At 45.6% G+C, this 24,874-nt stretch overlaps 1 protein-coding gene across 2 annotated transcripts in view; it reads left to right on the top strand.

The window, feature by feature from the left end:
* Nucleotides 1-24,874, top strand: part of znfx1 (zinc finger, NFX1-type containing 1) — a 69,473-nt gene that overhangs the window by 6,013 nt on the left and 38,586 nt on the right. Inside the window, exons 2-4 of one of the 2 annotated variants that reach the window (XM_086005280.1) lie at nt 3,884-4,022; nt 12,408-14,315; nt 17,292-17,423. In XM_086005280.1, the coding sequence (XP_085861406.1) occupies nt 3,899-4,022; nt 12,408-14,315; nt 17,292-17,423 (2,164 nt within the window). In that variant the 5' untranslated portion in view covers nt 3,884-3,898. Of the gene's footprint in view, nt 1-3,871; nt 4,023-12,407; nt 14,316-17,291; nt 17,424-24,874 lie in introns of those variants that run through there. The other variant, XM_086005279.1, reaches the window with a different exon arrangement.

Raw genomic sequence — 24,874 nt, 5'->3', positions numbered from 1 at the left:
GGAAAGGGAGGTGGGGTAGCATTACTGGTTAAAGAAGGGATTAATACAGTTGTAATGAAGGATATTAGCTCTGATGATGTGGAATCTGTATGGGTAGAATTGAGAAATACTAAGGGGGGAAAAAAACATTAGTGGGAGTGGTATATAGACCTCCAAACAGTAAGGCGGAGGTTGGGGACGGCATTAAAAGGGAAATTAAAGAAGCATGCAATAAGGGCACAGCAGTCATCATGGGTGACTTTAATCTACATATAGGTTGGGCCAACCAAATTAGTAACAATACTGTGGAGGAGGAATTCCTGGAGTGTTTACGGGATGGTTTCCTGGACCAATATGTCGAGGAACCAACCAGAGATCAGGCCATCTTAGACTGGGTATTATGTAATGAGAAAGGATTAATTAGCAATCTTGTTGTACGAGGCCCCTTGGGTCGGAGCGATCATAATATGATCGAATTCTTCATTAAGATGGAGAATGAAGTAGTTGACTCCGAGACAAGGGTCCTCAATTTAAATAAAGGAAACTACGATGGTCTGAGGAGCGAGTTGGGTAGGATTGATTGGGGAATGTCACTCAAAGGGTTGACGGTGGATAGGCAATGGTAAACATTCAAAGACCGAATGGATGAGCTACAGAATTTGTTCATCCCAGTTTGGCATAAAAATAAAACAAAAAAGGTGACTCAACATGGCTAACAAGGGAAATCAGGGATAGCAAAAGATCCAAGGAGAGGACATATAAATCGGCTAGAAAAAGCAATAATCCTGAGGATTGGGAGCAGTTTAGGAGTCAACAAAGGAGGACAAAGGGATTAATTAAGAAAGGGAAAATAGAATATGAGAGTAAGCTATCAGGGAACATAAAAACTGACTGTAAAAGCTTTTATAGATATGTGAAGAGAAAAAGATTAGTGAAGTCAAGCGTAGGTCCCTTACAGTCAGAATCAGGGGAATTTATAATGGGAAACAAGGAAATGGCAGACCAACTAAATACATACTTTGGTTCTGTCTTCACAAAGGAGGACACAAATAACCTCCCAGAGATGCCGGGGAACATAGGGTCTGATGAAAGGGAGGAACTGAAAGAAATCCGTATTTGTAGGGAAATGGTGTTAGGAAAATTGATGGGACTGAAGGCCGATAAATCCCCAGGGCCTGATGGTCTACATCCCAGGGTACTTAAGGAAGTGGCCCTAGAGATAGTAGATGCATTGCTGGTCATCTTCCAGAACTCAATAGACTCTGGAACGGTACCCATGGATTGGAGGGTAGCTAATGTTACCCCACTATTCAAAAAAGGTGGTAGAGAAAAAGCGGGGAATTATAGACCGGTAAGCCTGACATCGGTAGTGGGGAAAATGCTAGAGTCTATTATAAAAGATGTAATAGCAGAGCACTTGGAAAGCAGTGACAGGATCGGACAAAGTCAACATGGATTTACAAAAGGTAAATCATGCTTGACTAATCTACTGGAATTTTTTGAGGATGTAACTGGTAAAATAGATAAGGGAGAACCAGTGGATGTGGTGTATTTGGACTTTCAGAAGGCTTTCGATAAGGTCCCGCATAAGAGATTAGCGTGCAAAATTAAGGCACATGGGATTGGGGGCAAGGTATTGACTTGGACAGAGAACTAGTTGGCGGACAGAAAGCAAAGAGTTGGAATAAACGGGTCGTTTTCCGAGTGGCAGGCAGTGACTAGTGGGGTACCGCAAGGATCGGTCCTAGGACCCCAGCTGTTCACAATATATATTAATGATCTGGACGAGGGAATTGGATGTAATATCTCCAAATTTGCAGACGACACAAAGCTGGGTGGGAGGGTAAGCTGTGAGGAGGATGTCGTGAAACTCCAGTACGATTTGGACAGGTTAGGTGACTGGGCAGAAACATGGCAAATGCACTATAATGTGGATAAATGTGAGGTTATCCACTTTGGTGGCAAAAACAGGAAGGCAGATTATTATTTGAATGGCAATAGATTGAGAGAAGGGGAAGTGCAAAGAGACCTGGGTGTTATTGTGCACCAGTCGCTGAAGGTAAGCATGCAGGTGCAGCAGGCGGTTAAGAAGGCAAATGGTATGTTGGCCTTCGTAGCAAGAGGGTTCGAGTACATGAACAAGGATGTCTTGCTGCAGTTGTACAGGGCCTTGGTGAGACCGCACCTTGAGTATTGTGTGCAGTTTTGGTCACCTTACCTGAGGAAGGACGTTCTTGCCATGGAGGGAGTGCAGCGAAGATTCACCAGGCTGATACCTGGGATGGCAGGAATGACGTATGAGGAGAGATTGTGTCGATTGGGCTTATACTCACTGGAGTTTAGAAGATTGAGAGGGGATCTCATCGAAACCTATAAAATTCTGTCGGGTCTGGACAGACTAGATGCAGGAAGGATGTTTCTGATGGCCGGGGAGTCCAGAACCAGGGGTCATAGTCTAAGGATAAGGGGTAAGCCATTTAGGACTGAAATGAGGAGGAATTTTTTCACCCAGAGAGTGGTGAACCTGTGGTATTCTCTGCCACAGAGGGCGGTGGAGGCCAGTTCATTAAATATATTCAAGAAAGAGTTGGATATATTTCTTGAGGCTAAAGGGATATGGGGAGAAGGCAGGGACAGGGTACTGAAATTGGATGATCAGCCATGATCTCATTGAATGGCGGAGCAGGCTCGAAGGGCCGAATGGCCTACTCCTGCTCCTATCTTCTATGTTTCTATGTTTACACTCTTCATCGGTGACACACATACCTCTGTGCATATGTCCATTATATTCTGAACAGTACATTGTGACATACACAGGTATTTCTGACATCGTTACTGCAGGCTGACAGAACAGTAATGTGGACTTGATTCAAGGAACTTCTGTTAGCCGGTATTATATTATCATTTTCCTAGCATAGAATTTATTATTGACCAATTGTAATATATTCCAGGAAGTGCTCCCATTAATTTGAAAGTGAATTGATCAGCGTAATGAGAAAACTATTCTTGTGGATCTAATTGCAGGTATGGGGAAAGCAGTACTACTTTGAGGCAGACTTGAGGCTGTGTGCTGACTGCAGGATGATCAGAGATGAGAATCCTTTGATTTATTGAGTCATACTTACAGTGAATAGATTAAGCAAACACGTGCTTAGTTTCATTACGTCATAGAATTCATTTCTAAATAAAACCTTAACAAATGCTCCTGAGGACCTGGAAAGCTGCCTGTGTGTCAGCAGCTAAAGCACTCTTGAATATTAGGGTTTCAGTTTTCTCCTTGATTAAACCTAATAATGTGCAACTATCATTGAAATATTATAGGTATTTTTTGGTAGATTATTGATTTTAATATTTAAAGAAAACCATCACCTGCCCCCATCCCCTCCACTGTTCAGCTGCTTAAGACACTGAGTAGCTGAGCCATGCATACTAGGAAGGTCCAGGATTCGATTTCTGGTATCCTGATCTCAGCTGGAATGGTAGTAAAGAGGCAATAATTAGCTTCAATACCCTTGGGCTGGGAGGAGAAAATTGGCCAGGATTCCAGCTGCTAATTGCTGTCCACTGATTCCTGCTGGAAGTCTACACATATGTAGATTGGTTGAAGACCAGACACTTTTTTTTATTTTGAAGACAAGATTAGGCTTGGCTATGATGCCCTTTCAGTCAAATAGATTGTTACCACTCGTGGTCTAGTTTCACACAACAATTGCCACTTGATCGAGATACCCCAGCATGAGGACAGCCTTCAGGACTGGGAAAAGAGAAAATTTAGGTGGGAGGACTATGAGTTATCCTACTTCACTGTCTTTCTGATGCCATGCCCTTACATCAGATCTTGGTGGAAGGCACCACCTCTTGTTGTAGAAGTAATGTGATATGTAATAGCTTGATGTCTTCACAGAGCAAGTTGTTTCAAATGGATCCTGACCACTGGCAGAGGGATGACCACAGGTGGAGGGGCCGCGAAGCTGAGATGGACAACCCATACAGGAGAGCAGCTACAGGAGAACAATCAAGACGAAACCCTAGAAGAGGAGATGGTGAGAGATTATTAAAGGTTGCAGACCTTTTCTCGCAGTTTATGAAGGGTGTATTTATCTCTCCTTTCTATTTTCCAGTATTATTTTCTTCCCCTCCTCTTTGCCTTCTTCTTAGGCAGTCCCTCGGAACCGAGGATGACTTGCTTCCACATTAAAAATAAGTTTGCAGATGACTGATGAGTCCAGTGCGGGACCTGCAGTCTCTGTCACAGGTGGGGCAGATGGTGGTTGAAGGGACGGGTGGGTGGGGTGCTTGGGTTGACGGGCGCTCACTGCACTGCCTGCGCTTGGCTTCTGCTTGCTCCCGGCGAAGAGACTCGAGGTGTTCGGCGCCTTCCCGGATGCTTCTCCTCCACTTTGTGTGGCGTTGGGCCAGGGGTTCCCAGGTGTCGGTGTCTTGCTGAACTATTCACTAGGTAACTGGCCTGCTTCCAGGCTCTGACTATGGTGATTTTCAGTTGGCTGCTTGAAGCTGCTTGTGAATGGCGTGCAGTAACGCGCCCTCTGATTCCTCTGTCCCTGTGGCGAAGCAGAAGACCGCATCCCTACACCTCTTCTGACTCAGCTGAGATTGGGAACTCGCTGCGGGGGATTTTAACCTAAAAAAAGAAAGGGTGGGTTAAGAGCGGTGGGATAGTTAAAGTGTTTAAAAATCGGAATCCCAGCCTGAACCCGCCTCCAACCCGCCCACTTCTGGTTTTAACGAGGCAGGCAGCCAACCCGCTCCCAGGAGATGGGATGTAATTTTAAATATTACAATGAGCTGGAATCCTCTTTAACCTCCATTTTGTGTTTAATTGTAGCTGGTCTGGTTTTACACACCTCGTAAAACCTGGCAGTTACAGCAAGGCAAGGACTGCTGCATCCAGGAGGTAAGTGACTTTACACCTACCTCCTGAATCCAGGGTCCCTGCCTAACCCCACTGCCTCCCCCTGCGCCCCCTCCCCCCCATCACAATCGGAGACACCCCACAGGCCTCTGATCGCTCCACGAGGCCCACTACCCCCTTATTTCCCCCCCCCTCCCCCCCCCCCAAAACCAGGCCTCTGATCACTCCACGAGCCCTCCCCATCCTGCTCCTCTGGCCCCTGATCCTCTTCCCGGCCCAGCCCCCGATCTTCTGCTAGATTCCCCCGACCCGATCCTCTTCCCGTCCTGGCCCCCACACGACCCCTCCCTCCCCTCTCAGGTCTCGTTCCGCAGGCCTACCCACCCGCAGCCAGCCAGCTTCTCAATCTGGTTGGCTGCGGGTGGGAAATAGGCTTTGCATGCAAATCAAGCCTGTAATGTATGTACCTTTTTAAGGGGGGAACCACTTTCTACAGCTCATGTATACTGTAGTACCGGCAGTGACCATACCTGTATATAACGCTGAGTAGTAATCTGTTGTTTCAGTTGCAGTTTGAACCACGTTGAGTAAACACCTGTTGTACCGTTCTCTGCAGTCCTTTTCTTATTATTACACGGACGTAACAGTGGCGACGAGCAAGTTCGAACCTACCTGCAACTCTGCATCACCTCCCAGGGATTCGCTCCTGGAGAACAGTGGAAGAAGGTCGAGTCCAGAAGCACGGGCGTCGACCACAGGCAACCGCCCAGTCATCCAGCGGAGATTTGAGCATCGCAGGGGAGGCTGTCAAGAGCCAGGCTTGGTTTTCCAGTCACGGTGGTCCAGCGAAACGGGCTGGCAACAGGTACTGCGCAGACCCTTCCCGGAAAGTGACGGGCTAGAGCCCGACCGAGCGGCACAGAAAAAGGCCGAGCAGCGTCGACGGGGGGAGAGAGAGCGGGCAGAGCGCACAGGGCGCAGCCGGTGTTCAGGACCGAGCGGCATCAAACGGGGGAGAGAGGCGAGAGAGAGCAGAGCGCAGCTGGTGATCAAGGGCCGAGCAGCGTCAACGGGGGAGAGAGGCGCGCAGGAAAATGCGAGGTGCTGCCATTGCCACGAGGACCTCGGAGAGCGGCGTTGGCAGCAGCGCAGGAGCAGCGCACGAAACCCACAGGGCGTCGCCATTTACCACGACCGCCGAGAGCGGCGTTGGCAGCAGCGCGGGAGACGCCATTTTAAGCCGCAGGGTGGAAGAAAGGAAAGCGCGGGAGATGCCATTTTAAGCCAGTCTAACCACACCCAAAAATGCCGAAGAGTGGCAGTATCACAGCGTTCGACAATGAAGTCGAAGATTGGACGACATATGTCGAACGCATAGAAGTATACTGCAAGGCAAATGAAGTGCCAGATGACAAGAAAGCGCTGGTATTGTTGAATTCAATGGGTGCAAAAACGTATGGCTTACTACGAAACCTAGTAACCCCAGAGAAGCCAGTAGAAAAGGATTTTGAAAACATAGTGTCAATCTTACAGGACCATTGAAACCCCACACCGCTGCTGATAGCAGAAAGATTCAAGTTTCACAAACGGAACCAGCATAAGGATGAAAGCAATGCTGATTATTTAACAGAACTGCGCAAACTATTGAAACACTGCCAGTTTGGAGCGGGACTGGCAGATACCTTAAGGGACAAGTTTGTGTGTGGGCTTCAAAGTGAAGGAACCCAGAAACGGCTTTTATCTGAAAAGGACCTTACGCTGGAAAAGGCTTTCAGCATTGCGGTATCATATGAAGCAGCAGCACGGGGTGCTGCAGAGATACAACAGAAACCACAAGAATATGGCACAAACGAAATGTCATATGGAACAGAGAAGTGCTATCGCTGCGGCAGAACAACACACGACCACAATGATTGCTGGTTCAAAGACAAAGTGTGCAGATAGTGTGGAAAAGTAGGACACATAGCACGAGTCTGCAGGTCGGGAAAGAAAACCAGCAATAAGAAACCGACCAAAGGAAAGTACAAGAAGGTACATAAGATAACGGAGAATAGTTCAGACGAACAAAAGAGTGATAACGACTCCGAAAGCAGGGAACTGAGTTGTCTGAAACTACATAATGTGATCACAGCGGAGGATCACCGAACCATTTGGGTCACTCTCAAGATAGCAGGAGTCCAGGTAAAGATGGAATTGGACACAGGATCAGCCCTAACTGTCATAAACCGACGGGACTACGAGCGGCTATTCTCACACATACCCTTGAGAGACACAAAAATTATTTTGAAGATGTACACGGGGCAAAAAGTCTACCCCAAAGGAAAAATAAGGGTGACCGTTATATATAACGGTAAGGAAACACCAAAACTAGACGTGTATGTATTGCAAGATGGAGGACCACCATTACTGGGACGTGAATGGATCCGGAAAATACAACTGGATTGGCATTCCATACAGGCACTGACTGTGGCTGACAAAAAGGATGACGACGTCACACCTGGGCAACTGCCAAAGATCCTAACTGACGCGAAAGAAGTGTTCCAGCAAGGACTCGGAACACTAAAAGGCATGACAGCGACGATTAAAATTGAAGAAAACGCAAGCCCAAAATTTTTTACGGCCAGACCGGTACTTCATGCGATCCACCCAGCCGTCGAAGCAGAGCTGGAGAGTCTGGAACGTTCAGGTGTACTGTCCAAGGTAGACTGGAGCGAGTGGGCTACACCCATTGTCCCTGTGATGAAAAAGTCGTTGAGCAGCACGCCTGGGGAACCAAGGAAGGTTTGCATCTGTGGGGATTTTAAGGTAACAGTGAACCCGGTCCTTCACACCGTACAATATCCACTTCACAGAAATCACAGAAACCCCACAGTGCAGATAGAGGCCATTTCGGCCCTCTGCGGATTGAAGATATTTTCGCCTCGCTATCTGGAGGGAAACGCTTCACTAAGATTGATCTGGCCCAGGCGTATCTGCAAATGGAGGTAGAAGAAGCATCAAAAAAATATCTCACAATCAACACCCATAAAGGTCTCTACCAATACAACCGGCTGGTATTCGGGGTAGCATCTGCTCCGGCTATTTGGCAGGGCAATGGAACAAGTCCTGCAAGGGATCCCAGGGACCCAGTGTTATTTGGACGACATCCTGGTCACGGGCGAAAATGACAGTGATCACCTTGCCAACCTGGAGCAGGTGCTCACTAGATTGCAGGAATATGGGCTCCAAGCTAACCGCCCCAAATGCGAGTTTTTTAGAAAACAGATCTCTTATTGTTACCACGTTATCGATAAAGAGGGGTTACATAAGTCCCCAGAGAAGATTGAGGCAGTTGTCAAGGCTCCAGCACCGGAAAATGTGTCACAACTGAGGTCGTTCCTCGGGCTGGTAAACTACTACCATAAGTTCTTGCCAAATTTGTCTACAATACTACACCCACTGAACACCCTACTGCAAACTGGGGTGCCATGGAAGTGGAATGACGAATGTAGACGAGCTTTCCAGAAGAGCAAAACACTAATCACATCGAAAGAGGTATTGGCCCATTACAACCCAGCATTACCAATTCGGTTGGCATGTGATGCGTCACCCTACGGCATTGGAGCGGTGCTGTCGCACAAATTCTGACGGCTCAGAGAGGCCAATAGCCTTTGCGTCACGATCACTAACCTCAGCCAAGCGTAACTACGCCCAGATTGACAGGGAGGCACTCAGCCTAGTGTGGGGAGTGAAAAAGTTCAATCACTATCTGCACGGGCAGAAATTCACCTTGCTGACTGATCACCAGCCTCTTGTCTCCATTTTTAATCCGAAGAAGGGCGTTCCGGTGATGACTGCACAACGACTACCAAGATGGTCACTTTTTTTCTAGGGGCGCACCACCATGAGATTGAATATAAGGGCACGAAACAGCATGGAAATGCTGATGGGCTATCACGCCTGCCACTGCCTACTGCGGAGGAAGCACCAGCAGTGGATCCTGTCGAAATATTCCATTCGACTATAGTTAAATACCTACCGGTAACGAACGCTTGTATCGAAAAGGAAACCCGAAATGACCCGACACTGTCTCGGGTATATGATTTGACGGTGAAGGGATGGCCAGCATATGGCGACTCACTGTTGCCAGCATTCTCGACAAGGAGAGAACAGCGGTCAGTGTGCCGGGGGACCTTGATGTGTGGATCCCGAGTGGTAATTCCACCCAAGTTAAGGGAGAGAGTGCTCAATGAGCTTCATGAGGGTCATCTGGGAGGGGTAAAAATGAAAAGCCTAGCCAGGGCTTGTGTGGTGGCCGGGAATCGATAAACAAATCGAGGACCTGACCAAGAGCTGCTCAGGATGCCAGAAAGTCCAAAATGCACCACCACAGGCCCCTCTACACCCATGGGAGTGGCCCTCATCTCCATGGCAACGGGTGCATATTGATTTTGCTGGTCCATTCATGGACTCAATGTTTTTAATAGCCGTGGATGCGCACTCGAAATGGCCTGAGGTCATCAAAATGTCCTCCACCACCACGGAGAAAACTATATTGCAGTCCTACGGACCATTTTTGCCAGGAATGGCTTGCCAGAACAGATTTGCTCCGACAACGGACCACAGTTTGTGTCCGAAGAGTTCCGGAGGTTCTTGAAAAAGAATGGGGTAAGGCTTTACACATCCGCCCCGTATCATCCAGCCACAAATGGACTGGCTGAGAGGTTCGTACAAACCTTTAAGAAGGCAATAAAGGCTATGTACAATGACAACATTCCGCTGCAGCACAAGGTGGACAATTTCCTGTTCGCCTACCGGAATGCGACACATGCAGTCACCAACCAGGCCCCAGCCATGATGTTCTTTAACCGAAGGTTAAGATCTCGCCTGGATTTGCTCAGACCAAACATACGAAGAGATGTTGAGAGTAAGCAATTCCAGCACATCCATGAGAAGCCAACAAGGAGCTTCAATGTAGGGCAACCAGTCTTGGCCCGCGACTACCGAACAGAAAAATGGCAGCCACGGCAGGGCCCACTAATGTACACAGTGGACGTTGGGGAGAGCATCGTGAGACACCATGCTGACCAGATCCTAGAGTCACAGGAACAAGTCAACCCCATGCCTCGCCCATACGTACCTGGTGATGAACCCGACGTACAGGTAGCATCTACCCCAGAAACAGTAGCATCGGAAGCTGATGAACCAACCGACGACAGGGGGCCAGAATCACCTCCGCACCAAGAGCAAGACACTCGGGAAAGGCGCTATCCAGAAAGGATCAGGAAGCCTCCCCACAGACTGAATTTATAAATAGACTATTTTCAGCTAATGTTGCATGTTAAAAGTGTTAATTGTAATTAGTTTGATATTTAATTGTTAAATGAGTGTTATGGTACTGTTAATCTAAAAGGGGAGGAATTGTAATGTATGCACCTTTTTAAGGGGGGAACTACTTTCTACAGCTCATGTATACTGTAGTACCGGCAGTGACCACACCTGTATATAACGCTGAGTAGTAATCTGTTGTTTCAGTTGCAGTTTGAACCACGTTGAGTAAACACCTGTTGTACCGTTCTCTGCAGTCCTTTTCTTATTATTACACGGACGTAACAAAGTCCTCTGTTGAAGTCAGCAGGGCCTGCGGGAAACCCGTTCTCCCAGGTTTCCCGACCGCCTCAGGAGGCGAGCCGCCCCGAACCCGCATTCCCCATTACAATCCAGCCCGCTGTGTCAGAAGTTGTGGGTGTAAACTTAGAGCCAGCTCCCCCCAAGGCACAGCACAATGTTAAAGTGCACACCCAGTGGCTCAAAGGCATGAGTTTCAGCTAAATGTTGAGCAATTTCTTTGAGTTGGGGCAGAAATTTATTTTCAGTAAATCAAAAGTCAAGCATTAAATGATTGTATTCCAGAAGTGAGTAAGAATGGTGAGTCAGTTGTTGATTGTCCTCTCCCTTCCTGTGAGGAAGTATTTATATTTACTCCTCGGACAGCGTCCACCATGGCAGTTTTAACCCATTTCCTTGCCGTGCACTTTTTACTCCTTTTCTATTTCTTTGCGTTATTGTCTCATGCGTGTCTTTCATTTTCTATTATTTCACTGTTACCTTTCTTTTTCTTCTTTCCCTTACTTGTAAATAAGACTTTATTGCAGTAATCTTAGGACTGATGGACCTGTTTCAGAATAAGCCACTGCAGCACATGGGCAGAGATTGAGCTTGAATTTGTATAACTAACCATTAACATGTCGTATTTGAATGTGGATATTATCACAATATGGTTTACTGCTGATACCTAATCCAGTGTACGGCAAAGATGGTCTACATAAAACATGCATTAGTTAGGGAGTCCCAGAAGGCTTAGGAATGCAGTGGTTGGTAATGTAAAGGATGTACTGGGAAGTAAGAGGCTGCAATTTGTTTATATACATCATTCTGTGAACTTTGACATCTTGGTTGACCAGGACCTACAATTTCTAATACCCATACTGTAATTCTATTTCACATTTGGCTTGACTCTTTTTCCTACTTTTCCTGCTTCTGATGCCTTCTCTGGTAGCAGTCTCGCCTCTTAGCCAGAAGCTTGTGGGTTCAAGCCCCACTCCAGGACCTGAGCACATAATCTAGGCTAGCACTTCAGTCCAGTAATGAGGGAGTGATGTTTTATCGGGGGTTCTGTCCTTTGGATGAGATGTTTAACAGATGCCCTGTCCACCTGCTCAGGTGGCTGTTAAATATCCCATAGTACTAAGAGCAGAGGAGTTCTCCCGGTGTCCTAGCCAACATTTACTCCTCAAGTAACCCCACCAAAACGGATTCACTGGCCATTTGCTCCATTGCTCTTTGCGGGACCATACTGTGCACAGATTGGCTGCTGTAAACTTCCAAAGGCGTTCATTGGCTGTGAAGCACTTTTAGGTGTTCTGTGGTTGTGAACGATGTTGTATAAATGCAAGTTCTTCTTTCTCCATCATTTCTTTTTACTTTGTTTTCTCCTTCATGATGCAGGGCCCTATTACAACACCTTTATTTCAGAACTGGCATGTAGGTGTTAGATGTACAGCTCAGTAAATATAAAAGAAAATCTCTGAACAAGTTTCAGCCCATGGGTCATATGTTGGGTATTTCTGCATTACAATCACTCTGTGAATTTGAATTGTTTAAAGAGACTGTACTGTTTTTGTCTGCTTACCCAGACAGCAATTCAAATCCGAGAAAGATAATACAGTATTTGCAGAACAATTCAAAACAGTACTTTGATAGTAAAACCACTATTAGCTGGATGATTACTGATGAATGGACAGTCCCTTTTTAAGTAACTTGTATATTCCACACTAGAAACATTATTCAAAAGGGGTATATTATGTGGTGGATCTCTTAAACTTAACAGCCCATATTAGTTCTGTGAAACAAACAATTGTACAGGGAGTCTGGGGAGAAGCTCTTTAATGTTGTTGTTCAATTTGCAATGAAAACAAGGGGTAAGAGCTTCTAAGAAAGCTGATGTCAACACACATGGCCTGAAGAATTTCACTGTAAAATTTATAATTTGTCTTTCCCTTTTCCATATCTTCAGCATCTCTTGAACGCCCTGAACCACAAGGACGGCGATATAATGGAAACCAGAGAAATGCCACAGGACCAGCAGACCAGAGAGGTGCGCCACACCCCAGACGAGCACTTTCAACACCCAGGCAAGGGGAGCTGCAAGCAGCGAGAGAGATTGGAGGAAGGAACCAAGAGTGGCACTTTAATCCCAATCCCAGGCATCTGGATGAGAGGCAAAATGCAGCAAGAGCTAATCGTAATCCAGCTGGCAGAGTTGCTGGAGTTCAGGGCATTCGCGAAGGCCTCCAGCAGGGCAGAAGGGATCAGCACAATGAACATAGAAATGAACCGTGGAGAAGGAATGACCTTCACGAGGGTGGTAGAGGCAGGCAGGCTGAAATGCAAGGAAATCCACCCTTTCAGAGAAGGAGACCTCAAGAAGTAACTAAAGAGGGATATACAAAGGACAAAGAACCGTATGTGAGAAAGTTAGGCTACAAAACAATGGAGGGCCTTTTGGACAAAGAGCCATCTGAAATTGTTATAACTTTAGCCTGCAGCTCTGGCCTAAAGGACTTATTAAACCAACAACTAAACTCCACTTTTATCCAACTCATTTGTAAAGTCTTATGCAAGGCCTGTAGGTCCAAGACTGACCGTCAGAGCATTCAGCATCTCCTGGGCATTGTAAAGGACTCTCTCTTTCTGAAGGTTCAATTGCCTCGCTATGTGGTTCAGATGAGTACAGATCCAGTACCTTTGCGCAGGCAGCAGTACCCTGACTATATTGAAAGCATTCTATTCTTGCTTCAGGAGTTAGTAAGCATTTTTCCAGCCAGTTCAGTTCAAGAGATGTCCATGATGATTTTGGTATTGGATCCTACGGTGAATACTCTACGAGCTGCTGGGGTTTCAATTGGCGACCAGATTGAAAAAAGCATGGAAAAAGTCAAAAATATAATTCACCACCTACAAGAGAGAAAACGGGATGGAACACTCAGGACAGATACCCATATGTTGATAGACAATCAAGAAACTGGTCCTGAGGACAACTACAGAACAATGACCATATATCCTACGTACAATGAGGTGCATTTGGAAGAGAAGCCATTTCTGCGACCAAATCTCATTACTGAAAAGTATGCAAATACTGAAGTGTACCTTGATACCCATTTCCGTCTTCTGAGAGAAGACTTTGTGAGACCTTTGAGAGATGGAATCCTAGACTTGCTTCAGAATTATGATGACAAAGGCCTGAGGAGGAGAAAATTCGATGACATCCGAGTATATTTCAACACGCGCATTATAGTTCCGCTCTGCACTTCCACTGGTGTAGGCTATAAAGTCCAGTTCGACACAAGACCACTGAAGTTTGTCCGGTGGCAAAATTCGAAGCGTCTGCTGTATGGTTCTCTTGTGTGTTTGTCAAAAGATAACTTTGAAACCTTACTGTTTGCAACTGTGTCAGATCGGGATCCTGAAGAGCTCAAACAGGGCATTGTCAATCTGTCTTTTAATGTGCGCAGCCGACCCCTGCTGGCTGAGGTGGAACCTTCAGATTGTTTCCTGATGGTAGAAACAACAGCGTATTTTGAAGCCTACCGCCATGTTCTAGAAGGGCTGCAGGAGATCCAAGGAGAAGATGTTCCCTTTCAAAAGTATATTGTAGAATGTGACACAGAAATCCAGGTTCCAAGATACTTGAATTTCAATGACCGCTATGACCTTGAAGCTCTAATGAAAGGAAAATTTCAGGACTCTGAGGAAGATACTGAACAAGTCTTTGAATATTTGCAAAGGAAAACCAAAATCAACGTCCTCAATCCTGCATCATGGCCTTCAAAGGAAGAGCTGAACCTGGATGAGTCACAGATGAAAGCTCTGCAGATGGCATTGACTAAGGAATTGGCCATCATACAAGGACCTCCTGGGACAGGTACACTCGAAGAACTGCACTTGTATGAGTTTAGTCTACTTTGGCTACTATGTTCAGTGGCTTAAAAAATGAAAACTACTTTTGTAAATTACTTTTTTTCCCCTCCAATTTTCTCCCTTCCATTCCTAAAGATATTGAATCACACTGGAATATGGGTTCATGGGTGTTGATCAGATTTTAACACCTCATCTAGGTGAGTGTCATTGGGCTACTCAACAATGGTGGGCATCAGAGCCGAGCGTGGATCCTTCCCCTGATTAATATCCACATGCAACCGTTCCTGCAATGGCCACTGGATAACGACTGGGAGTGGAAACATTGGCAGATTTACACCCCCCACCCCCTCCCCCAGCCCAGCCAAAGCCAATTGTACCACCTTTCTTTGGTTGAGATCCGTGTATACTAGGGATCGAACCTGGGATGTTCCTGGTCTGTGTAGCTCAATTGTACATTAAATGGTGCACTTGCCAACTAAGCCTTTGGGAAACTTTAGTACCTTACATTAGTATAAGGAATAAATATAGTAATGGCCTGAAAAAGTTGTCCTAGTAGTTTCCCTTCCTCTTCAAAAGCTAACTGGAAAATTTATGAGTAAGTAGAGAATCTAATCCAAGAATAAAACCTCCAATCAGACAACTAATAAATATTTATACAAAGACTGAACAGACTGGGGCTCTTTTTTCTCCAGAAAAGAGGTGACCCGATAGAGGTCTTTAAAAAATTATGAAGGTGTAGATGTAGAGAAGATGTTTCCACTTGTGGGGGAGTCCATAACTAGAGTCACTAATAAATCCAATAAGGAATTCAGGAGAAACTTCTTTACTCAGTGTTGAGAATGTATAACTCGCGACCACATGGAGTGATTGAGGTAAATTATGTAGATGCATTTAAGGGGAAGCTAGATAAATACATGAGGGAGAAAGGAATAGAAGGATATGTTGATTGGTTGGGAGGAGGCTCGTGTGGAGCATAAACATTGGCAATGGCCTGTTTGGTCAAATGGCCTGTTTCTGTGCTGTAAAAGTCTAAGTGTGAGCTAGTCATTTTTTACACTTATTTTCCTCTAATCTTTATTCTTACTAACTTCCCCTTGTTTTATTTCTCTTTCTATTTCTTGCCCACACTGAAATTTAAAAAATGTAATACTATCCCTGGCGGCACAGGTGACAGAAAAAAAATTGAAATTCAGCTGGAAGATGAGAGCCCTGAATTTACATAGGCCGGGACAGAGACCACCGGTGTTCCTCCAGCAGTGACCCCCAACAGAGTATGTGGGATCAGTGGCAGGGCAACTTATTTTTATGGGGCCAACGAGCACCTGAAATGCCATCAGGCTGGAAATTCTGACGCCTGTGACCATATGTGGGGTGAGGGGGCAGGGGAATGCCCAGTTCAGGGCCACAGCTTTTAAAAATAACTTGAGGGCGGGGACAATTTTAACTTCCCCTGCCAGATCTACGTTGATTTACAATATGGAAGTAGTTCACAGTTTAAAAAGGAGCGGGCCCATTACTGATTCCAATCCCACTTTACAGGGATGGTAACATCACTGTTTTTGGTGGCCAATTAGGCGCTCACCTAAATCAGATGGGATCCTCGTACATGTATGCAGGTGGGGGTCAATAGAACCCCGGTGGCCTTTTCACTGCGGCCTGAGCGGTATGCCCGCCAGCTCGGTGAAAGCTGCTCCGAGGACAGAATATGCCACAGAAGCTAATTATTAAACTTTCTTTTGTGGGGCCAGGAGGAGCTGGAGTGCTTGTCCAGGACGCACAAGCAAAGTCTCTGCCTCTCCTACTCCGAGCTCCCCACTCACTCCTTCCCGACCCTGAGATTCTGCTGAAACCCTCTTCCCGTTACTTATCTTCTCGCTAGTGGACGGCCTTAGACCACGTGATTTTAACCAGCTGACCACCAACCAGCTGCCTCTTTCTGCTCATTTCGGGCAGGAAGGTGGCCGGCTAGATGAAAATGAGGCCCAGGAGTTAAAATAGCCCGGGCCTCAAACTGATAACATTGGGTGGAGTTGACGCTCACCCTGCCCAGCCAAAAAATATTCCTTCCTTGGTTCAATTGCAAAATCTTAGTTGATTAGTTGGGTGGAAACAGATCTACGTTGATATACAATATGAAAGTAGTTCACAGCACCTCATTTATTTTGAATGGTGTGCATCTGAATACATCGATCAGAGTTTCCAAAGAGCGCTGTTTAGGGATGTTCAGATTGGAAGGTGGTGCCTTATTATATTAATGTGATTAATTTTGCATTACCATTTACACATGCCAGCATCCTTATGCTGTGCTCAGATTGCCCAAAATTCTTTGGCTGACTGTTGATTTCAAAAATCCAAGTACAGCACAATTACAGTAGAATAAACGAGATGCACTGCAGCAAATCGCCTAGGCTCCTTCGGCAGCACCTCCCAAACCCGCGACCTCTTCCACCTAGAAGGACAAGGGCAGCAGGCACTTGGGAACACCACCACCTCCAAGTTGCACATCATCCTGACTTAGAAGTATATCGTCGATCCTTCATCGTCGCTGGGTCAAAATCCTGGAACTCCCTACCTAACAGCACTGTGGGAGTACCTTCACCACACGGACTGCAGCGGTTCAAGAAGGTGGCTCACCACCACCTTCTCGAGGGCAATTAGGGATGGGCAATAAATGCTGGCCTTGCCAGCAACGCCCACATCCCATAAAAATGTTTAAAAAAAAAACCCACAAGAATGATTGTTACAGTCTTTTGTAAATAGATGAAAAATGAATGAAAGAATCTGGTATCCCATGCAATCAATGGTTCCTTTACAAAAAATGTCTAAACTTCTGATGAATGCTTACGGGTCTTATTTTTAAAATGTATATATTGCTTCTGAAACAAATTCCAGTAAGTAAATGTTACACTGATACAGTCTGTAATAATCTTTTTAAAGGTTCTTCAAACTCAGCTAAGTGATACCAATTTATCATTTACAGGAAAAACCTACGTAGGGTTAAAAATTGTGCAAGCACTCTTAAACAATGAGTCAGTTTGGCAACTGGGTTTAAGAAAGTCTCCGATTCTGGTGGTGTGCTACACAAACCACGCACTGGACCAATTTCTTGAAGGTAAGGTTCTGCTGTCTGTCTGCTTGAATTTCTTTTTCATATTAATTATTAAGCACCCGAGTGTTGTATTAGGTAAATTGTCTTTGCAATTTGCTGACTATTGACCGGTTTTCCATCTTGCATATGTTTATGTAAATTAGCTTGGATGTTTAATCAAAATGTTATCAATGTTCATTGTTAGTGTATTAAATGTTAGTGATTGTGCTGTAGGTAGAATGTGCTAATGCTGTTCTTGTAGCAGGTTTTGTTTTATGGCACAAATCTATTTAATACATTTTAGGTAGTAAAAATAGTAATGGGCAGTGTGCCATAATAATCTTCCACTTGCATCTGGATCATAAGCCAGATGTGGTTCATTCATCACTTCTCACTACATCGGGATCATGTACAAGTTGTGCTTCACTCATCATTTGGAAACGGTAGCATTGTGGTTATGTTACTGGACTAGTAATCCAGAGGCCTGGACTAATGATTCAGAGTTCAAATCCCACCACGGCAGCTGGGGAATTTAGTTAATTAAATAAATCTGGAATAAAAAGCGAGTATCAGTAATGGTGACTGATGTAAGAAAAAGGAGTCTCACACATCAAGTAACTTTAAAGTAAGCTTTAAGCAACTTATAAACACACTATATACAAGAGAGGTCTTCACCATGCCTCTGGCAGAAGCCTCTTACAATACTGAATAGTTCAGTATTTATACCAGTCCAACAGGAAGTGACATATGACAGGAAGTGATGTATGTACCAAGTTCATAGTTCACAGTTCACAGGAAGTGATGACATAACTTCCCGGAAGTTATTATTATTATCACATTCTTCCCTCCTGCAGGATTAGAAGGCTGTGGTCTTCCTTTTGTTCCGCAGCCGCCGAACGAGGAAGAGTCGCACCCGTTTGGGTTCCCGCCGTAGAGGGTCGCTGGTCCGCTTACATGCGGTTGGCCATTGGTCAGAGTCTGTGTGGCCTGGATTACCCTGTGCAGGGTCGGGGAGATCATGGCTTCGTGTACGAGCCCCAATAGGTTCAAAGTCGGTCTGCCTCTGTTCAGAGGGAGGTGCAGAGCTGGTCTGTGGCGGATCAGTACTTTCGTGCGCTGTACTGGGAGGGTCGCAACTTTGAGTACGGGGTTCTACCGGCACCAAGCTAGTTGGTGTCTGATCAGGATCCTGGAGAGGGGTACCCGATAGGTCCCAAGAGTTTCCTGGTGAAATGCCATCACCCGATGTCCCACTAGGTCCTGGTGGGCAGGGAGCCAGATCTTGTAATGATACGGTAGATTCTCGGCCGTCGGAATATCGTATGTTTGCATAGGTGGGGTTGGCATCGGTTAGTTCGACCTCGTCTACGAGAGGGTCATTTTTAGACGTCCGAACGTATCTTCGGAGTAATACAGGTCCAGGAGTGGTTAGCCATGACGGGAGTGATGTCCCATGAGATGAGCGACGCTGGAATCCAAAGAACCGCTCATGAGGTGTATTTGTGGCTGTAGAAAGCAGGGACCGTATAGAGTGCAATACATCCGGAAGCACTGCTTCCCATTGCTGGTCTGGTAGGCCCCGAGATCTTAAAGCGAGACGTACGGAATTCCAGATGATACCGTTATACCTCTCTACCTGCCCATTTCCGATGGGATGGTATGGTGTTGTTTTGCTTGTAGCAATTCCCCGTTCTGAGGGGTAGTCCTTGAGTTCCCTTGACATAAAGGATGGACCCCGATCTGAGTGAATATAAGCCGGCATGCCAGAGAGAGAATACCTGCTCAAGACAGCAGATTACTGTGGACGCCAGCATATTGGAGCAGGGGAAGGCAAACGGAAAACGTGAATATTCATCAATCATGGTGAGCAAATATGTGTTCCGAGTTGAAGAGGGCACTGGGCCCTTAAAATCGATGCTAAGTCGTTGCATCGGTTGGGTTGCATGTATGAGTATACCATCTGAGGGGCGGAAGAACTGAGGTTTTAATTCCGCACACAGCTGGCATTCTGAGCATATTTTCTTTACATCTCCAGTAGAAAAAGGGAGATTCTGTGATCGTACGAAATGTAGCATGCACGTAACGCCAGGATGACACAATCCATTGTGGACATCCATGAGAGTAGAGGACGACATAGTGGAGCAGAATGCCCGTGTGAGGGTGTCCGGGGCCACATTCTCCTTGCCAGGCCGATAGTGAATGGTATAACCAAAAGAGGCCAGTTCCATCCTCCAAAGTTGTATTTTATTCTTAATTTTGGTTCGTTTTCGATTATCGAGCATGAAGGCGACTGATCGTTGGTCCGTGATTAATGTAAAGTGCTGGCGAGCTAGAAAATGGTTCCACTTCCGTACCGCCTCTATGATGGCTGTGGCTTCCTTCTCAACCGGCGGATAATGTAGCTCGGCACCTTGTAAGGTCCTGGACATAAATGCTACAGGACGACCTTCCTGATTCAGAGTAGCCGAGATCGCCACCTCCGAGGCATCACATTCGACTATGAAAGGGAGATTCTCATCGATGGAGTGAAGAGCCGCTTTCTCCAACTGTTTTTTGAGAAGGTTAAAGGCTGCAACAGCCGCTGTTTCCAATGGAAATGATCTAGCAAGCAGCAAGGGTTGGATTTTGTCTGAAAAATGAGGAATCCATTTAGCGTAGTATGCAAACAGACCGAGAGCCCGACGTAAAGAAGCCGGATTCTTAGCTGACGGGAGCTCTTGGAGCGGGCGAAGTCTTTCTGGGTCTGGCTTAATGATACCATTGCCTACGCAGTAGCCAAGGATGTTGATGGTCGGTTGCGACTCAACAGATTTGGATTCATTCAAGGTTAAGTTACGGCGATGGAGGGCATCCCGAAATTTTTGGAGGTTGGCGTCGTGTTCCTGTTGATCGTGACCTGCAATAGTAATGTTATCAAGATAGGGAAAAGTGTCCCTTTAGATTTTCCTGTTTAACCAGGCCATCCATTGCCCGTTGGAAGACAGCCACTCCCGAATGGGAGGCGACGAAATTGGTACAGCCGTCCATTAGCCTCAAAGGCCGTGTACTGCTTATCTGAGACCTTCAAGGGTACCTGATGATAGGCACTTTAAGTCGTAAGTTGAGAACACTTTGTATTCGGCCAGTTTATTAACCATATCATCAATGCGTGGCAATGGGTAGGCGTCCAAGTCAGTATATTGATTGATGGTTTGCGAATAATCAATGCATAGTCGTCGTTTGGTGAGGTTTTAGAGGGTTCTTGACAATGACGACTTGAGCCCACCAGGGCGATGAACATGGTTCGATGATATCCTCTGCTAGAAGTCGAGAGATTTCAGCCTCAATAAAAGATTGGTCTTCCTGATTAAAGCGCCGCGATTTCGTTATTATTGGTTTGCATCGAGACGGAATACTGGCAAATAATGAGGGTTCATCCAGTGAAGCTGCTGATAATGCACAAAACGGTAATTTAGACGGTATATTAGAAATAGTAAGACCAGGTTTGGATCCGCCGAACTCAATAGTGAGTTTCTTATGCTGTTTCTGGAAATCCAGCCCTAAGAGGAGATCACTACATAAGTCCTTGAGTACCGAAAGTCGGGTGGAGGGATACATGCGACCATTAAGTGTCATATCAACAATACAAAAGCCGGAGATTCTGGTATTAAGTGATGACTGAGCCATCGCAATTGCCTGGTCCGATGGGAAGACATGTAGTTTCAACTTCGCAACAATCTGTTCTTTAATGAAACTATCAGTACTTCCTGAGTCAATTAAGGCATCTAAGGTATGCCCTTTAATTGAAACTTTTGTAGCTGCATGAGACAGGTTCTGTGGGCAAGCAGCTGTAATTGGTGTCGTTGCACAGAGAGTGGCTAAAACTCTCGGTGTGCTTCTTCGGGAGAGAGCTCGAGAGGAAGCTTGATAGGTCCTAGCTGGAGCATCTTGATAGGCCCTAATTGGGGCAGTTCGGTAGGCCTTAGCTGGATTGGCCCTCGTAGAGGCCCTTGATAGGCAAACTTTAGCAAAGTGTCTTTTTTTTGCAATAACTGCAGATTGCATTGCGAGCAGGGCAGGTTTTCCTAGGGTGAAAAGCATCTCCACAAAAGAAGCATTCCTGCCTAGATTGCCAAGAGGCTGCTAAAGTGGGGTCATCCTCCTCTTCTTCATCAGAATTATCAGAATTAGATTCCCCCATGATAGGGTTCACCTGAGACCGCTTGAATTGTCTGGTTGCAGTTACAGCAGCAGATCGAGATCTGGGCAGCTGATAGAGGTCTGCATTTCTCTTTGCCAAATCCAGAGAACAAGCTAGGTCAAAAGCTTTTTGTAGCTCAAGTGTTTTACTTTCTAGTAGACGCTGGCGTATAAATGGAGAGGCAATCCCGCAGATGAAAGCATCACGAATCATTTCTTCGCGGTACAGCTCCGCTGAGGCTGCCTGAAAGTTACAATCTATGCTGAGCCTGCGAAGTTCTTGAAGGAATTCGTTAATCGATTCCCCTGGCCCTTGTCGGGCTGTGGCCAGTAGATGTCTAGCATAGACCTCATTTGGAGTCTTGGCATACAGTTTCTTAGTGCCCAAATCACCTCATCGTAATTATCCCATTCATCAACATATTCAAACACTGTTGGGGTCACATAGTTGATAAGTATCCTCCGTCTAGTAGGAGCATCCGCTTTACATTCATCCAGAAAATTCTCAAAAGTACGGTACCAATGCTTCCATACCCTGCCAGCTGCTGGTGTGTTCGGGTCCAAGTCCAGACGAATAGGTCTAAGGATTCTCTCCATGATGGGTGGTTCCCTGGATCCTTAACTCCGAGTTTGTCCGAAGGTCTAGTATTTGTTAGTGTAAATACTAAGTTGCTTAAATTGATGTAAGAAAAAGGAGTCTCACACATCAAGTAACTTTAAAGTAAGCTTTAAGCAACTTATAAACACACTATATACAAGAGAGGTCTTCACCATGCCTCTGGTAGAAGCCTCTTACAATACTGAATAGTTCAGTATTTATACCAGTCCAACAGGAAGTGACATATGACAGGAAGTGATGTATGTACCAAGTTCATAGTTCACAGTTCACAGGTAGTGATGACATAACTTCCCGGAAGTTGTTATTATTATCACAGTGACCATGAAACTGTCAGATTGTTGTATAACCCATTTGGTTCACTAATGTCCTTTAGGGAAGGAAATCTGCCTTCCTTGCCTGATCTGGCCTATATGTGACTCCAGACCCACAGCAATGTGGTTGATTTTTAACTGCCCTCTGAAATGGCCGAGCAAGCCACTCGGTTGTAAAAAAAAACGCTACGAGAAACGATAAGAATAAAACCAGACGGACCACCCGGAATCGACCTCTGCACCGGCAACAGCAACGGCATACCCAGCCCAGTCGACTCTGCAAAGTCCTCCTCACCAACACTTGAGGACTTGTGCCAGAATTGGGAGAGCTGTCCCACAGACTAGTCAAGCAACAGCCTGACATAATCATAACTTTCAGCCAAAGTCCCAAATTCCTCCATCACCATCCCCGTGGGACAGGACAGACCCACCAGGGGTGGCGGCACAGTGGTATACAGTCGGGAAGGAGTGGCCCTGGGAGTCTTCAACATTGACTCCAGATCCCATGAAGTCTCATGGCTTCAGGTCAAGCATGGGCAAGGAAACCTCCTACTGATTACCATCTACTGCCCTCCCTCAGCTGATGAATCAGTACTCTTCCATGTTGAACACCACTTGGAAAAAGCACTGAGAGTAGTAAGAGCATAGAATGTACTCTGGGTGGGGGACTTCAATGTCCATCACCAAGAGTGGCTCGGTAGCACCACTACTGACCGAGCTGGCTGAGTCCTGAAGGACATAGCTGCCGAATCCACCACATCTCGCAATCAGCCTGGTATCAGTTACAAGCTTGAGACAGTAGGCTGAAATTTTGCTGTCCGTGCAGAACAATGTGAGTGGTGAGTGTGGGTTGGAGAATCGGGTTGTAGTGATCTAGCCCTGTCTTCAAATCGCATCTCTCAAGACTCTGCACTTGGAGTAGCCCCTCGCAATTTCAGCCCCATTGCTCGTCATACTACTTCAGTTAATGACAGTACTGATTAAATGAACCATTTGCACAGCAGTGTTGTGAGTATAGTCCACAAAACAACAGTGACTACACTTCAAAAATAATGCATTGAGTAGATTGGGCCTATACTCTGGAGTTTAGAAGAATGAGAGGTGACCTCATTGAAACATAAAAGATTCTGAGGGGGATTGACAGGGTAAATGCTGAGAGGTTGTTTCCCCCTGGCTGGAGTCTAGAACTAGGGGGCATAGTCTCAGAATAAGGGGTCGGCCATTTAAGACTGAGATGAGGAGGAATTTCTTCACTTGGAGGGTTGTGAATCTTGTGAATTCTCTACCCCAAAGGGCTGTGGGTGCTGAGTCGTTGAGTATATTCAAGGCCGAGATAGATAGATAGATTCTAGGGGAATCAAGGGATATGGGGATTGGGCGGGAAATTGGAGTTGAGATCGAAGGTCAGCCATGATCTTATTGAATGGAGGAGCAGGCTTGAGGGGCCGTATAGCCTACTCCTGCTCCTAATTCTTATGTTCTTAAGTCTGTAATGTGCTTTGAGATGACATGTAAACCGCTTTTATAAATGCAAGTTCTTTCCTTGACCATCCAAAAACCAGACAGAAATGTTTCTTGCCTGATTTTTCTCTCCTCCTCTCTAAAGATGGTAATTTATACTCCAAGTAAGGTTCTATAGACACCAGTAATCTTCTGTATCTTGCCCAGTGGCTAATTGCCATGTTTGGGCCTAGCCAGTGCTGGCAGCCTATTTCCCCTTTTTGAGGGGCTAAATTCCTAGAATGCACTCCAAACTCTGCGTCAGGAGCACTTATTCATCAAAAATATTCCACACAGTAATATAATTTATGCTTATGTAGAGAGTCTTGGCTAGCTCATCTAATTCTTACTTTTTCTGTCAAGTATGTTTTATAATTCAGGGGAATTTATAATGGCGGGGGGTCCCTCTCGACAAATCTTTTTAATTTAGAAGTACATTTTTGAGATTCTGATAAGTTTCTAGAATTTAGAAAATCCATAAGCATCAAGGGAGATATTTATGTAACTATAAGGTAACTTTTTCAGTAAGAATGCAAAATGCTCAGTTTCATAGGGTTGCCAGCTCTAGTTTGACGTATTCCTGGACATTTGATCATGTGACATTTGCCCACTGTTAAATGTTACTGCATTTACTTTAGTTGAGTGTCGTAAGTATCACCAAACCCCGAATAAAATAAAAACAGAAAATGCTGGAAATACTCAGCAGGTCAGGCAGCATCTGTAGAGAGAGAAACAGAGTTAATATTTCAGGTCTGTGACCCTTTGTCAGAACAGAATAAAATAGTTGGCTTATTGTTTTATAGTGAGATGAATAACATAATTTATAACTCAAAGAACACAAAAGAATAGAAAGATTTAAGGATAAA

Source organism: Somniosus microcephalus, chromosome 13 (genome assembly GCF_052327205.1).
Source record: "Somniosus microcephalus isolate GS21.2 chromosome 13, FLI_Smic_1.0, whole genome shotgun sequence".
Taxonomy (NCBI): domain Eukaryota; kingdom Metazoa; phylum Chordata; class Chondrichthyes; order Squaliformes; family Somniosidae; genus Somniosus; species Somniosus microcephalus.
Note: the sequence above shows the minus strand (reverse complement) of the source record. Positions and strands in the feature narration are given on the sequence as shown.